The sequence below is a fragment of the Grammomys surdaster genome, unplaced genomic scaffold (genome assembly GCF_004785775.1).
Source record: "Grammomys surdaster isolate TR1022 unplaced genomic scaffold, NIH_TR_1.0 125928, whole genome shotgun sequence".
Classification (NCBI taxonomy): Eukaryota; Metazoa; Chordata; class Mammalia; order Rodentia; family Muridae; genus Grammomys; species Grammomys surdaster.
Window position 1 is genome coordinate 2,380,014 of NW_021620751.1, and position 15,939 is coordinate 2,395,952.

General features: G+C 39.4%; 1 protein-coding gene across 2 annotated transcripts in view; it reads right to left on the bottom strand.

Moving 5' to 3' along the window:
* Adamts3 (ADAM metallopeptidase with thrombospondin type 1 motif 3) overlaps positions 1–15,939 on the bottom strand; it is a 215,308-nt gene that overhangs the window by 89,486 nt on the left and 109,883 nt on the right. For both annotated transcript variants that reach the window (XM_028752617.1, XM_028752615.1), the window contains exon 4: positions 7,885–8,041. In XM_028752617.1, coding sequence (XP_028608450.1) covers positions 7,885–8,041 — 157 coding nt within the window. The remainder of the gene's footprint in view (positions 1–7,884; positions 8,042–15,939) is intronic.

Consider the following 15,939-nt stretch of genomic DNA (forward strand, 5'->3'; position numbering starts at 1 on the left):
ATGAGCTTTCCTTCCTGGGCATTCCTCTATCCAAAATGTATTTAATCCCTAGTTCACCCTGAGTAAGATGTATGCATTCACATTCTCCATAAATGAAGCAGTTTGGATAAGCGAGAACCATCTTCTTCATCAAAGATCACCACGGGTGGCAGGCCCTTGTCATAAAGAGCCACTGCCTAAATTTCCCAGAGAAGGCCTTTTCTCTTTCAGCCCACTTACTCAAAGCCAAATCTGCTTCTTCCTGAACTCAGCTTCGGACAACCATTCTCATCTGCCCTCAGTTCCCAGTGGCATTTGGGTGCACAGGAGGTTAAGAATCACAGTATCCATCCCAGGTCCCACTGTTTCTCACCCAGAAGAACACAGGCTAGGACCCCTATCACAGACTTCATTCTGTATCCCAAGTGGCTTGCCAGAAGTGCTCTGGCACCCCAGCAGTAAGGCAGATACTCAGCCCTACAGAGGCCAATTAAAGTACAAGGAACATGAAATGAAATATCCCACAGGTTTGTGTGTTTGAACACTTGGTCCCAAGCTAGCTAGCAGCCCTGTTTTATTAGGTTGTGGAATCTTTGGGAGGTAGCACTTGGCTGGAGAAGGTGGATGTTTGCGGGTTGGCTTTGAGGTCTATATAGCTCAGTCCATTTTCTTATCTTGTCTTGTCTGTGCTTCATGATCTATTAAGTGAAAGCAATTGCCACACCGTGCTTATGCCAGAGTTTCCTCACCATGGAGTCAGTCACCTACTATGATAGATAGTGTCCTCTCAACTATAAGCCAAAATAAACTGTTTCTGCTCTAAATGGCTTCTTGTTGAGCATATGATCATAATAATGATAAAAGCGACTAATATAGATGCTTGGCAGTCCTTTTCAAGAGTACTGGACCACCATAAGAGAAAGACAGAGTCATGTAAACGTACTAAGAGCTAACTTATAATTGAGCACTTATTAAGTACAAGGAACTGAAATTAGGTTCTTTATTTCAGCATTATTTTTAAAGTCTTTGAAATATGTAATATTAATTTCCCACCTTAAAAATGAGGAAACTGAGACTTTGGTAAGTTAAGTAACTATACCAAGGTCATAAAGCTATTTGGTACATGTCCGTGGATAAAATATACTACAGCCAAACTATATTTACCCATCATTCACTTCACGTATATATATATATATATATATATATATATATATATATATATATATATATTAGAATTGAGTTATGAGTATCTCATAAGTTTTGGTTAAAAATAGTTAAGAGCTATACTTTTTAAACTATATTCTCACCATAGCTCCCCACACTTTTGGGCACCTGGCTATATTGCATCCACTGTAACCACTCTGTGAACTAATGTCCATTTAAAACCTGCTGCTACTCAACTTCCTCACTCCCCATTTGCTTATTTCCCAAGATGTAAAATATGATGTTAACTGTAGTTACCTGAGTTGTTGTATCATAACTGGTATAAGACTATAACAGGAAGAAATGGAGTGTACTCTTGAGCACACTATAGTGAGCTGAACAATAACTAAGAAAGATTTTTAAAATTCATCAAAGATGGGAGGTTTGCCAGGGAGCCTGCATGGGACTGAGCTAGGCTCTCTACATATATGCTACAGTTGTATAGCTTGGTCTTCTTGCGGGATTCCTAACAGTGGGATCGGGGGCTGTTTCTAACTCTTTTGATGGCTTTTGGAACCCTTTTCTTCATACTGGGTTGCCTGACATCCAGCCTTAAACTGAAGGGAGGTGCCTCTCTACTGAAACTTGATATGCCATGTTTGGTTGATATCCATGGGAGAGGTTTTTCTCTTTTTTAGAAGAGAAAAGGAAGAGGAGTTGATGGGATAGAGGGAAAGAGGGGAGGTTGGGGATAGGTACTGGGAGAAAAGGACGGAGGGGAAACTGTGGTCAGGATATAATAATAATAATAATAATAATAAATAATAATTTTTAAAAGATAGGAGTTTTCATAAAAAATAATCAAAATGGTTACTATTATCATTATTTTGTGCAATATCCATGGTTCACATTGCAAATATATAAAAATTATCCTCATATATGCCAGATATGCCCATTGGTCTAAGTCTGAACTGACAGTCTTTTAGAATATTTCTCCTTCAGTTTAAGGAGAGATGCGATCAAGGGATGGAAAATGACCCACGTGAACCACACTCATGTTTTTCAAATGCTGTGTTATTCTAAAAGAGAATGGGATATTAACAAGAAATACAATAGAACAGTTTTTCCATACTGCTTAGTTGAATTCTTCCTCTTAGACAATAATAAAGAAGCCAATCTTTAATACTGACAACGACTTTCATGATACTAGATGAGAAGCTGCAGCTGAGTTCATGCAGTGAGAATAGAGAGTGGACACCACCATCAAAAAAACCCTGTGCTTGCTCTTCTGGAATGTCATGCAAAATTATAAAGGAAGAATTTAAGTGCTTAAAAGATTAATGTTAGGTCTAATATTCCAATTTGTTGTTACTTACAAGTCTGTTTGATGGCATTTTATCAATGAAGCTATCAAATTGTACAAGACATTAATGAAACCATAATTTTCAAAAATAAATAAATAAACAAATTTTAGCATTCATTATCTTGTAAGGGAATTAAGACAGCATAAATACATAAAATTAGATAGCATATGACACATCGAACTAAACCCATAGGAGTGCTGAAACTGTGTACCAAACTTGGAAAACATTTCAAGGACTACACAGGTTTAGTTCCTGAAAAGTAACATTAAAATAAGTTTCTGTGGGCATTCATAGATGCTTTATATTGTTAATACTCATAGCTGTCAAGTAATCTTTTATGTTTAGCATGTGAAAATTCCTCAAATATCATTGGCTCTGCTTTCTAACTACTTCATGGAATAAGACAGTCTTAAGATTAAATTTATTTTCTCTATAATTATTACAAACACACAGACTGAAATATATTAAAAAATCCCACATATATGATTAGTATTTCTGTATTTCCATATGAGTTCAATAGAAGTAGCTTGACAAATGGTCCTCAGATTAGATTATAAACCACTAGTTGAGAAAATTTATAATCTAACACTACTTAAAAGAGTGTTTTCTCAGTGGCATAGCTTTGTGTTATAGTAATACCTTTTATGAATCATTTAATAATAAAATATCTGCTAAAAATAATTTATGTAATTTCATAATTTCCTTTTACAAAGCCCATCAAGAATTCTCTTTGATCCATGCACAGGTCATGAGAATCTTCCAAAGCAATGGATTGGGGCACCTATTCACATGTCTAAAGCCAAAGAAGACTGCATCTACTCAGGCCCTAGCCTCACCAAGTCTTCCCATAACTCCTGCTTGTTCTGCAGTTTCATTCCCCAGTAACCAGGAGCAACTCCTAAATCATTTCGGACTACTCCATGTTTCCCACCTGCGACAAAGACACTCCTTCTGGTCACCATGACAACCACACCAGCAACACAAACACTTGGATTTCTGCAGAAAAAATGAAAAACTCTGAAAGAAAGCCAGGAGATAAAGGCTTGCTTCCCACTGGTAGGAAGTAATTACAAAAATTACGTTAACACAGAGCTACTGGTGAATGAATAGCTTGTAATGTGAGGAGAAAACTTGACGGGCCTAGAGACTCAATACAAAATATGGAAAGCTTAAGGTTGCCAAGTAAACACCCCTCACCCAGGGACTACCTAGAGTAAACTTCAGCATGGCAGGTTGAGCAGCTGGGTAGGGTGTTCGTTTGCTTGTTTGTTTCATCTGAGTTTGGACAAATGGTTGAATAGTGGAGGTACATTTTGAATTCATATCATTATTAATTTCAATCTCATAGAGTCACACAGAAAATCGGTTTGTACAGACTACAGACATCAAAAAATGAATAATTCTCCAATCAGAAAGAAGTAAATCAAACTCTCCCACAGATGCAGAGAATGGGATGATATAAAGATTGTGATGATGTAAAGAAGCTTCTCTATCACGAGCATGCCAAGCTTATGTTTGTCACTAGCTAGAGGGATAGCACTCAACCCTGACAGGTACAGGAAGTGCTATAGTTTACCCAAACTGCCAACTCTGCACTGACCATAATTCACAGTGACAAATGAATGCAAGTCTCAAACTGTGTGTATGTCTAGCACGTGGTACTTGTCTATGCATCTGGGGCCAGAGATCAGCTTTGGGTATTTTCCACTATTGCTCTCCATCTCAATTTTTGACACAGGGTTTTCTCACTGAACCTAGACCTGGCCATTTTGAATGGACATGCTGGCCAGTTGAGTACCCAAGATCCACCTGTCTTCATTTCACCAGCGTAGGTAAAATGTCCCATTAAGTAATTATGAGAATATGTATTGCATATTTGTAGCAAAGCTTAAGTCTAATTGAAGATGTTTTATACAGGTTTAAACATGGGCAATAAGGGAGTGAGAATGGGTAATTAGCAAAGTGCAGGGCTATGAAGACACAGCTGCTGTTGCCTCCAGTGACTGTCAATCACAACGGCAATTGTAAAATGTCCTCAGTTTCCAATGGATCTTCAAAGTTATGGTCAAATTATCCCCTGTCATCTTCACCAAGGCTTATTCTACTCACATTCATGTGCCCTAATTCAGGGATTTCTAAGGTCTCAAATTAGAATTCTGAGATATGTCAGACCCTTGACTCTCTTCCTTTTTCCAACCCACAAAGATATGCTCTATCACAAACACCTCTCATTTTCACTCCAGTCTCCACCTGCATCTGGCACTGTGTCTCCATTACATACTTGTTCTCTTGTTACATATCACTACTGTCCAGGTTGTAATCTATTTTAATTTAAAACCATTACAAAACCTCCAACTCAGACATTTGGCACATCTGAGCGGCTCAACTTCAAAAGGCTTCAAAAAGTAACCAAACAATGACTGGGATAAACAGAAAAAAGGATGAAATGTTTCTACAGGCTGTACTCATAAGCTCTGCAGGGTAAACACGTGTGAACCAATACTTTCCCCCCTGGTAACTTGGTGTCAGAAAAATGACAAAGACATGCTCCTCAAATCTGTTTCTTCCTAGTTACACCTTAACTTCGCTATTGTATTTCTCTTATTGCAACTCGTTGACACATCTTCTAAAATGGACTCCTGATTGGATCCGAAAAAGCATTATTTTATATAGGACTTTAGTATTCGTTTATAAATCAATATATTTTCCTAATTCAGTATATCTTTAATTGATGAAATATGTTACAAAATATATTCATTCTTTATACTTAGACTGTACTTCATCTATAAAAAATACTAAGGCCCTCGTACTTTGACTACAAGAGAATTGGGAGGCTATAGTTTTAGTGTTTACATTTATGAATCTGAACTCTTCTTGTGCTAGGAAAAAAAAAGTTAAATTTTTGATACAAATAGTTAAATATTCTTTAAAACAAGTGTCCCATGTCTGAGCCACACCTCTACCTTATTTCCAGTCTACTAAACTGTGTGGGAATTGTTCTAATGCTTTGTCTTATTTTGTCTCCCAAAAAGCAACGCTTCCAGACCTCAGGGTTCTGCCATATTCCCACTGGCTGGGCAGGGAGATGGGGTGGGACTTTTAGATTCCATAGCTGAGGGGCCAGAAGAGAGAGGAGAGACAGAGAATTGTCATAACAGGAAAGGAGAAAGATGAAATTTAAAGGCCTGCTGGCAGGTAAGGATACAGGAAAATGGCTCTACAGGCCAATTCCCTGGTTGGATCTGGGGTAGCAGATTAACATAAGAATACCAGAGGGAAATATTTGCTAGCCAGAAGGAATACTAGAAATGCCCAACTAATGAGCAAGTCAAGGCATATCAAAATTAGTTGATGCATCTGTATATCTTTACTTAGCAAATACGAAGAGCTCTTGGGTGGGTACAAGTGTGTTACCCACCAGGAACCAAAGTGGTTTAACTAATTCACTACTACAGATGGTATGCAATGTGGCAGGCAAGAACTCACTATTAAAAATTATTTAGAGATTCTTGGGTGGAACACACACATGCCATGATATAAGAGTAGGAGAAGTAGAGAATTGTCTTCTTAATAGACTACAGATTTTGCCCAATCCACATGGAGATTTCTTCCCATGGTTCACTAGTACAAAGAGTTTGGCCCCAGAGATGCTGAGAGCCCATGCTGTGCAAAGAGAAGGGTTGGCTGCACAGAGGAAGGCAGAGAGAGGCAGACAATAGATTGCCTGCCTCCTACAACCAGATAAAGGATAGAGATATATAAAATTTGATTTAATTGATTTAAGGATAGAATGGAGTATACTGATGATTGTTTAAATGTCCTTAAGTATATATAAATGAATAAATATTTTGAGGCTTTTGATTGTAAATTATAGGTCAAAGAACAGGGGGTAAATAGGAAAAAAAACATACCTCAGACAGAAAATAGAAGCTTAAGTCAATTCAAGTTATCTAAAGGGACATATGTTCCCACAGATTAATTTCTATAGAAGGGAGAGGATACGACTATACTTAGATGAATAAATAATTGAGGCTTTTGATCTTAAGTTATAGGTTGAAAAGCAGGGGACAGGCAGCCTAACCTATCTCAGACAGAAGAAACATAGGCCTGATCTCACTATTAAAGATTAATCTTGTAAGAACAAAACAGGAGATTGTGGAGGAGCACTATCGCATCATATAATATTTCCCTATATTGCCTTCATTGCTTTGAGTTGTTTTAATTACTGAAATAAAGATGATTATATGTTTGGTGATATTTATGATTTTAAAATTCCTCTGGGAGAGAGGTCAAGTTATATCTTTAATGATTTCCAGTTACTGGACCAAGAACATGCCATTTTGGGAGAGAGGCTCTATATTTGTGGTGATAAAAAAGGAAGAAAAGACTATGGACCCCTTCCAGAGTGATATGGATCAGATATAACAGGAGAAGACCCCCTGAAAATCTTGGCTACAGAAAAGAAATACTCGAAGAAAATCAAACAGGACAGGCAACTTGATTAGCCGATTCCTTGACATGGAAGAGCCCAATAACTAGATTAGACATAAAAATGTCTCTAGACAAAACTTCAGCAAAAATTAGACAATAAATCTTGTTTGTTGTGGAATCCTTACAATTCATTGTGCCATCCTTGACATGGCATGAATGAAGACTTATAACAATTGGTAATTGATAAAATTAACTCATAAAAAGGACAGTTGTCTTTCACCTGCTCGATCAAGGGGCAAAACTCCATCCTTAACTGATCTGTGCATCTTACAAAACCCATACAAATATTTTAATTACAGTATTAAAATTTTGGTTTTGAGATTCATATATTACAGAATGCAACTATTACAGCAATGGAATGAATGGGCACTAATATTTATAGAAATTGATACTCTATCTAGAGAAATGTAATGGAGTGATCAGGTACAGCTTGTAGAATCCTTTCTTGTTTGGAAAAGATATAAGTTAAATTCTTCTGTTGATATCAGCTTGTGCCCAGGCTTCACTATACCAAACAAAATTAGAAAAACTTCAGTTGTAATAACTTTTACATTTCCAATCCATTTAAAATAAAATCCTACAGAATTTAACTTATATCTCCCTCAAACAAAAAAGATTGTCTGTCTGTTTATCTGTCTATTCTGTGCCAAATAGACTTTAAACAAGGCTCAATGATTATAGATTTAAGGGATGATAAAAACAACTCATAAATAAATTGATAAAATCAATCAAAAGAACTTTATTGGCATGCACTCTTATGAAATTTGGAAGTTGAATGGATGTTTAATCATCAAGTTTTTCTTTCCTTTTAAATGTTGGAGGTATATCAGGAATTATTATATTGCAATATACTTCATGATTTATTTAAAAGTTGTCCTGTAAAACTATGGTTAGTTAAGGTGCCTACCCCTGTAGTAGACATCTTCAGATACAACTCTAGGAGCCTGCTCCACTGCTGATCTCTTGTAGACAACGTGAATCCTTCCTTTTTCTTCATCCATCTGCTTCCCTCTCTCCAAAGGTTCAATGAAATACTCTTCATTATCGCTCTTTATCATTCCAGCCTAAAGAAAGCATAAAATGTGTTCATTTTAATCATCATTTTCAATTCACAAGTACATCCTTTTAAATGACAAGGATGTAAATCATGAGAATCATTTTTCTGTTTGATTACAAATTAAAAGCAGGTAAATTATACTAGGCATTCTTATTAATGTGGGGGCTGATGAGATAGCTCAGCAGTTAAGGATGTTTATTGATCTTCTGCAGAGTGCCCAGGTTTGGTCTCAGTTGCCACATGGTGGTTGACAACTCCTTGAAACTCCAGTTCCAGGGGGCTGAATGTCATATTCTGGTGTTAAAGGGCATGTGCACACATATATTGTACAAATATATACGTCCAGGCACACTTAGTTACACACACACAAATTAAAAAAAAAATATGCCAGGAATGAAAAATCCATAAGAGGTAGAAAATACCAAGTTTAAGCAGGGTAAAAATAAAATCACATGACACACCCATTTCACCAGAGTTCCAAAAAGGGTATATTCTATTTGGTATTTCTTAGCAAAAGAAACTTATATGACACAGGAACTCAAAATATTCCCTGATTTTCCCTGATGACAGTGTAGATCCTATATGAAACGTGCTGTATTACATTTGCAACTCATTTTCATCTCCCACATAGTTGTTACTGTGTGACAGATGTAGGGATACCACATCCCATCTTTATCCTTAACAGGCTTTGCTGGAAATTCCCTACTTCTAACATTTGTTACCCTGGAGAACTCACACATATTCATGGCTAAAATGTCCAGTTTCTCATTAATAACATCTATTGGAAGCAGAAAGCATTGTTAACTAGCCTTAATCTTACACAACATTAATCTATTGTACTGTGTATATATATGTGTACATATATACAACATATATGTATATAAATACACACACACACACACACATTTCTGAGTTGAAGTTCCATTGTTCACCTTAGTCTTTGATTTGCTTCCAATCCATTAAATCACCAAATCTTGTAGTTTTGTTTAATATATACTTTTTTTTTTTTACAATCCCAGACATGTACAGAGTACATTCTGATTACAAAACTCCTCACCTAACTGGACATGGTAGTTGTAGATGGCTTTAGTTCCAGCACTGAGGAGGCAAAGGCTGATAGAATTTTGTGAGTTTGAGGCCATCCTCAAGAACATCCAGGGCTACAGAGATCCTGTTTCAAAACAACAGCAATTCAAATCTTACCTTCTCTAGTCTACTTCTTACCTAAATCCCTTCCCCCCCCCATTTATAAGTCCTACATCCTTGTGTCTCTTTTTCTTTTCTTTCTTTTGAGGCCCATTAAATTTAACCACCATCATTTGTGTATCCACTGAAGACTGGTGGCCTATTCTGTGGATACACAACTTAAAGGAAATGGCTGTGCTTTCTCCAGATCCCACTAGTAACTGATAGTTCAGAAGGGAAGAATAGGGATGAGGGAACTCCCTACCCCCAGTTGATGATTAAAGGTCAGTAGGCTCAGTGTTACACAGGGCTACTGTGTGGGACTGCGTAAGGGTACCTTGGTTCATGGCTGGGCATGGGCCTGGAACCCCAAGACTCTAAGTGAGAAATGGCAGGCATTCGGCCACGTCCCCAGAACCCAGGGTCCTGAAAAGCAGTCTAGTCTCCATAGATCTACATTGTTCAGTCACATAGGCCATTATAGCCCCTCCCAAAGTGCACAGGTAGAGGGTGTGACCTCTAGGCCTGAGGCCCTAGGGATTTACATACTAATGAAGGCCAGAGGGCAGAGCAAATTAGGCATACCTCCCCAGGCCCTCCCCTTTTCTCCCTCCCTATTTAACTCAGGACTGCCCTGAGTTTCACGTGGGGGGGGGGTGTACATCCAGATCCATCCACCATCCACCATGACAATAAACCCTTTTGGAATCAAGGACTTTCTTGTGTCATTGGGGCCTGCCCATGCCAAAGCCCCCAGCTTCTGGAACTCCAGATGTTTCTCTTGTATGTGGGAGCCAAAGCATGGAAACCTCCACCCACCCCCCAACCCCCACCCCCGGACACCACCGCTGCAGCCTATCTTTCCCACACTACTGCAAGTCACCATGGCTGCTAAGAGATCAAGGGAGCATTGGCTGTACATGCCTTGGAGACAGCACGTTACAACGCTTCTCCCTGTTGTCTGGCTTTTATATTCCTTCTGATCCTCTCTTCTGGGATGTTTCCTGAGCCTGAGAGGGGGCCGTGCAAGTGTCCTATGTAGCACTGCATGCTTACTTATTTTCAGCACCATCAACAACCAAGTATCTCCATGTTCACTGCAGTTCACGGCAGAGAGGAACAGTCTGCCTTCAAGATCACTTCTGTAGTTGATTTACCTTACAGAAATTACCCCCTTGAGATTGTTCACAGATCCTAATGATTCACGCAGGTAAGTCTGTGACTGAAGGAAGCAGGTAAGGACTGTGAGCACTGAGCAATGACTACTAAGCCACTTGAAAGTAAGAAGGAGGGCAATGACAAGAATTATCCCATTTGGTTTTTTTCTTTTAATATTTCTCTCTATATTATAGCTGAACATTTAAATGGCAGGCACCATGATACTACTTTCCACCAGTAAAGTACAAGTAAAACTCACACTTCAAACTGAACATCTACCTTAGAAAACAAGGTTCATTTAAGTGAGGCTGAGACTGTATAAGTGGCAAGGTGAAAGGCAGAGTCTGAGGTTTAGCTATGATCTGAATGTGTTTTCCATAGACCCTTGCGCCAGAAGTTTCACCACATATAACAATATTGGCAGGTGATTGGGTTTAAGAGGTAAGGCCTAGAAGAAACCAGCTGGGTTGACCACACCACCTTCAGAAGAGACTTCAGAAGAGATCAATGTAGTCCTTGAGGAACCAAGTTAGTTCTGGAGAGAGCAGTGTGTTTCCAAGTGAGGCACCACGTGCTTGGTGCCTTCTGCATTCAGCTGTTTTCCCTTCTGCTTGCCTGCAATGTGGTAACATGTGGGGGACTTTGCCAAGCACAAGGATCCTGTTCTTTGGATTAGGTTCTAGCTGCCAGAATCATGAACTAAATAAATGCTGTTCCTTTATAAAGACTGAGGCGTAGGGATTTGCCATAGCAGCACAATAGAAAGGAAATGCTGGCACACATGACCTCTAATGTGGATGGGTAGAAAATGTGAGTCTAAACTTCCATTAATTTAAATATAATTTAATGGAAACATTATCCTAAAGTACTATTTAAAAAAAAATACCACAGAAAATAGATTGGCAAAGACATGCCTCATCTACCCTCTAGATTCAATCTAGCAAAGCAAAACATACAAGCCTAAAGGGATTCAAGGAAGTTTGTTACCAAAAGTCCAGCAACATGGTTGATGAGCGTGAAATCAAATTAGGATACTTCCCCTTCCATAACCTCACTGAACACAACAAAATAACGTCAGGGACTAACTGCTTTTTAGTTTCTTTTATTTTTTTAGATCACAATATAATTATATCATTTCCCTTTCCTTCCCTACAAATCCATTTATAGGCCCTCCTTTACTCTTTTTCAAATGAACGACCTTTTCATTTCTTGTTGTTACATGCATATATCTATACGTATATGCATACAGAGTCCTCATCCCTCATCAAGAAAACTTCTCTCTGCAGACGAAAACAATTACAGAAAGCCATACCAATCAAAATGTGGCTCAGTAGAGCCCAATGCCAATGGACACATCTACAAAACATACCTTCATCGATGCTTCCATGGAAGAGGAGGCAGAAAAGTTCAAAGAGCCAGAAGATCATGGAGTTTGCCGAAAGATTGTTTCTCCAGATAGTATCAGAGACTTAATGACTTTTAAATACAAATTATCGAATATATTCTTCTGTAGACTTAGCATACATCACAATAAATTACTCATAGCATCTTGATTTCGAGTAGCACAGAGGGCTCTCTAAAACTGCCCTCTAAAATAATCACGTTCTTTTAGACAAATGATGACGGACTACATATGGCCTGACCATGAAAAGGCTCAAAAAAACAGGTGTTTCCTTATGGCAGTTCATGCCTGCCTTGCGGAAGGGGTATGTGCCCCAGAAAGTCACCCTAGGATCTAGATTGATAATCACTCTGACACTCTGGGAGTCTGCCCAATGAGCAATAGAAAACCTTGTCAGGAGTATGCCTTAGTCCCAGTGTTCACTGTTTCTCTACTTCCACACAGGACAGGGTTACACGGATCACAGCCAACTGTGAAGAGAGCCAGAAAACGTAACCTGGCTCTTTGCCCAGGGAACAGAGACAGATTTTGATGAGCAGATGGAGGTGGCAACCTTAGATGAACTAATGTCACTTCTTTGCTTACTTTTTCATTGCTTCCCCTTGCACTTAGAATGACACTTACTACCACAGTCCCAGAGTCCTGCTCTGTCTACGACTCTCCAGGAACCACCTTACTGCTGTCCCGAGGCTCCAGTCAAAGAGGAAATGCTATTACTCTTCGAAAGCCCGTTCTACACATGCACATTGCCTTTTTATATTCTGTTTCATCAAAAAAAAAAAGTTATCTCCTTAAAAGTGATTTTTTTATACCTTCACGGAAATTTGGCGCCCCATCTTCTGACTCATAGCAATATGTTGCTTCTGCTGTTTTTCTCTCTTACGGCTCTTATTACAAGTTATTATGGCTGTGTTATATGCTTGTCACTATTTATTATTCCTTCTCCTCTGCAAGTTTGTCCGCTCCCAAGGCAGCCATGTCTATCTTAATTAGCCTTTTAATCTTTAAGCACTGGCACCACATCTGGCATGCCTTTTGCATTCAGTTTTTATAATGAACAACTATATAAATAAACTCTAGAGATAAAGGCATAAATCATAGTTACAGCTATGTGCTGGAGGCCAAATGCACACAAGAATAACTCCACTTCGTGGGGGGATATTTGGAGGTTTCCGTTCATAATTGCTGTCCCTGTATGCTTAGGTGCATCATCATGGTGGTGGGAGTTTGTGGTGAAGAAGAGTCTGGGTCTTATGGATGAGAACCAGGGCAGAGCAACTGCAAGTGGATAGAGGATGACACAGCCTCCAGGGAAAATTCCTGCTACCTTCTTTCTCCCAGGAGACTTCACCTGCCACAGTTCTTCCATCTGCCAGTGATCTATCCAGACTTTAAAATCTCTCATGGATTAAGCCATTCACTAAGTTAAAACCCTCGTAATCCAACTGCCTCAGAAAACATCCTCAGACACCCGGAGGTGCTCTTCAACAATCTCCTGGACATTTATCAATCCAGTCACGTTGACAAGCAGGATTAACCATTACAAGGGATGCAGAATTTTTATAGGTTTATAATGATTTTCAAAAGATGGGAGAGAGGACTTCTGGTCTGGGCCCGAGCATAGAGCAGGTCACAGGCGGCAGCTCTATACCCAACCCCAGAAAACCAAGAGAAAGAGGGACTCCCAGGAGTTTGAACTCAGGCAGCATCCCAGGTAAGGAAAAAGCAGCACTTGCCCCAAACAGGGAGCAACTGGGACCCACTGGGACCCAGGAATTCACTCCAGGCCCGGAGCGCGGGCTCCATCCTGTCTGGGCCCGAGCACTCAGCAGATCCCGGGAGGCAGCTCTGCACACAATTTCACAGAACTCAGAGGAAGCAGGGCTCTCAGGAGCTCTAACTCAAGCAGTATCTTAGGCTAGGAGGTGGCAATACTTCCCCCAAACAGGGAGAAACCGGGACCCACTGGGACCCAGGAATTCACTCCTGGCCTGGAGCTTTCCTTCCGGTCTGGACCCGAGCACTCATCAAATCCCTGAAATCAGCTCTGCATCTAATCTCACGGAACCCAGAGGAAGCCGGGCTCCCAGGAGCTCTAACCCAAGCAGTATCTTAGGCTAGGAAGCAGCAATACTTGCCCCAATCAGGGAGCAACCAGGACCCACTGGGACCCAGGAATCTACTCCTGACCCAGAGCCCAGGCCCCTTCCGGTTTCCACCTGAGCATGGAGCAGATCTTGTGCCTCAGATCTAACCCTAGCAGCAAAACCCATCCCAAACAGTTATGACACAACCCAGATAATAGGAAAGACAGGCCCCAGTCAGAGACAGCACAGATAGCACAAAGGTGATCCAGATGGCGAAAAGCAAGCACAAGAACACAAGCACCAGCAACCCAAGATACTTGCCATCATCAGAACCTAGTTCTCCCACACTAGAAAGTCCTGAACTCCTCATATCACCAGGAAAGCAAGAACCAGATCTAAAATCACTTCTAATGATGATGATAGAGGACTATAAGAAGGAAGTAAATAACACTATCAAAAAACTTGAGGAGAACACAGGAAAACAGGATGAAGTCCTTAAAGAAACACAAAAATCCTTTAAAGAATTATAAGAAAACACAAACAAACAGATGAAGGAATTGAACAAAACCATCCAGGACATAAAAATGGAAGTAGAAACAATAAAGAAATCACAAAGGGAGATTACTGTGGAGATAAAAAACCTAAGAAAGAAATCAGGAGTCATAGACACAAGCATCACCAACAGAATACAAGAGATAGAAGAAAGAATCTCAGGGGGAGAAGATACCTTAGAAAATATTGACACAACTGTCAAAGAAAATGAAAATGCAAAAAGTTCTTAACACAAAACATCCAGGAAATCCAGGACGCAATGAGAAGATCAAACCTAAGGATAATAGGTATAGATGAGAGTGAAGATTCCCAACTTCATGGGCCAGTAAATATCTTCAACAAAATTATTCAGGAAAACTTCCCTATCCTAAGGAATGAGATGCCCATAATCACACAAGAAGCCTAAAGAACGCCAAACAGACTAGATCAAAAAAGAAATACCTCCTGTCACATAATAATCAAGACACAAAATGCACAAAACAAAGAATTTTAAAAGCAGTAAGGGAAAAAGGCCAAGTAACATATAAAGGCAAACCTATCAGAATTACACCAGATTTCTCACCAGATACTATAAAAGCCAGAAGATCCTGGACAAATATCATACAGACCCTAAAAGAACATAAATGCCAGCCCAGGCTACTTTACCCAGCAAGACTCTCAATTACCATAGACTTAGAAACCAAGACATTCCATGACAAAATCGAATTTACACAGTATCTTCCCACAAATCCAGCACTACAAAGGATAATAGCAGGAAAGCTCCAATACAAGGAGGGCAATCATACCCTAGAAAGAGCAAGAAAATAATCCTTTTCCATCAAACCCAAAAGAAGATAACCACACAAACGATGTCTCCACTATTAGCAAAACTGACAGGAAGCAACAACACCCACTCCTTAATATCTCTTAACATCAATGGACTCAATTCCCCAATAAAAAGGCATAGGCTAACGGACTGGATACGCAAACAGGACCCAGCTTTTTGCTGCTTATAGGAAACCCACCACAGTGACAAGGACAGACACCACCTTAGAGTAAAACGTTGGAAAACAATTTTTCAAGCAAATGGCCCTAAGAAACAAGCGGGAGTAGCCATTCTAACATCGAATAAAATCAACTTTCAACTTAAAGCTATCAAAAAGGATAAGGAAGGACATTTCATATTTGTCAAAGGAAAAGTCAACCAACATGAACTCTCAATTCTGAATATCTATGTGCCAACTACAAGAGCACCGACTTTCATAAAAGAAACCTTACTAAAGCTCAAAACACACATTGCACCTTACACAATAATAGTGGGAGACTTCAACACCCCACTCTCAACAATGGATAGATCATGGAAACAGAAACTAAATAGAGATACAGTGAAACTAACAGAAGTTATGAACCAAATGGACTTAACAGATATCTATAGAATATTTCACCCTAAAGCAAAAGAATATACCTTTTTCTCAGCACCTCATGGTACCTTCTCCAAAATAGACCATATAATTGGGCAAAAGACAGGCCTCAACAGATATA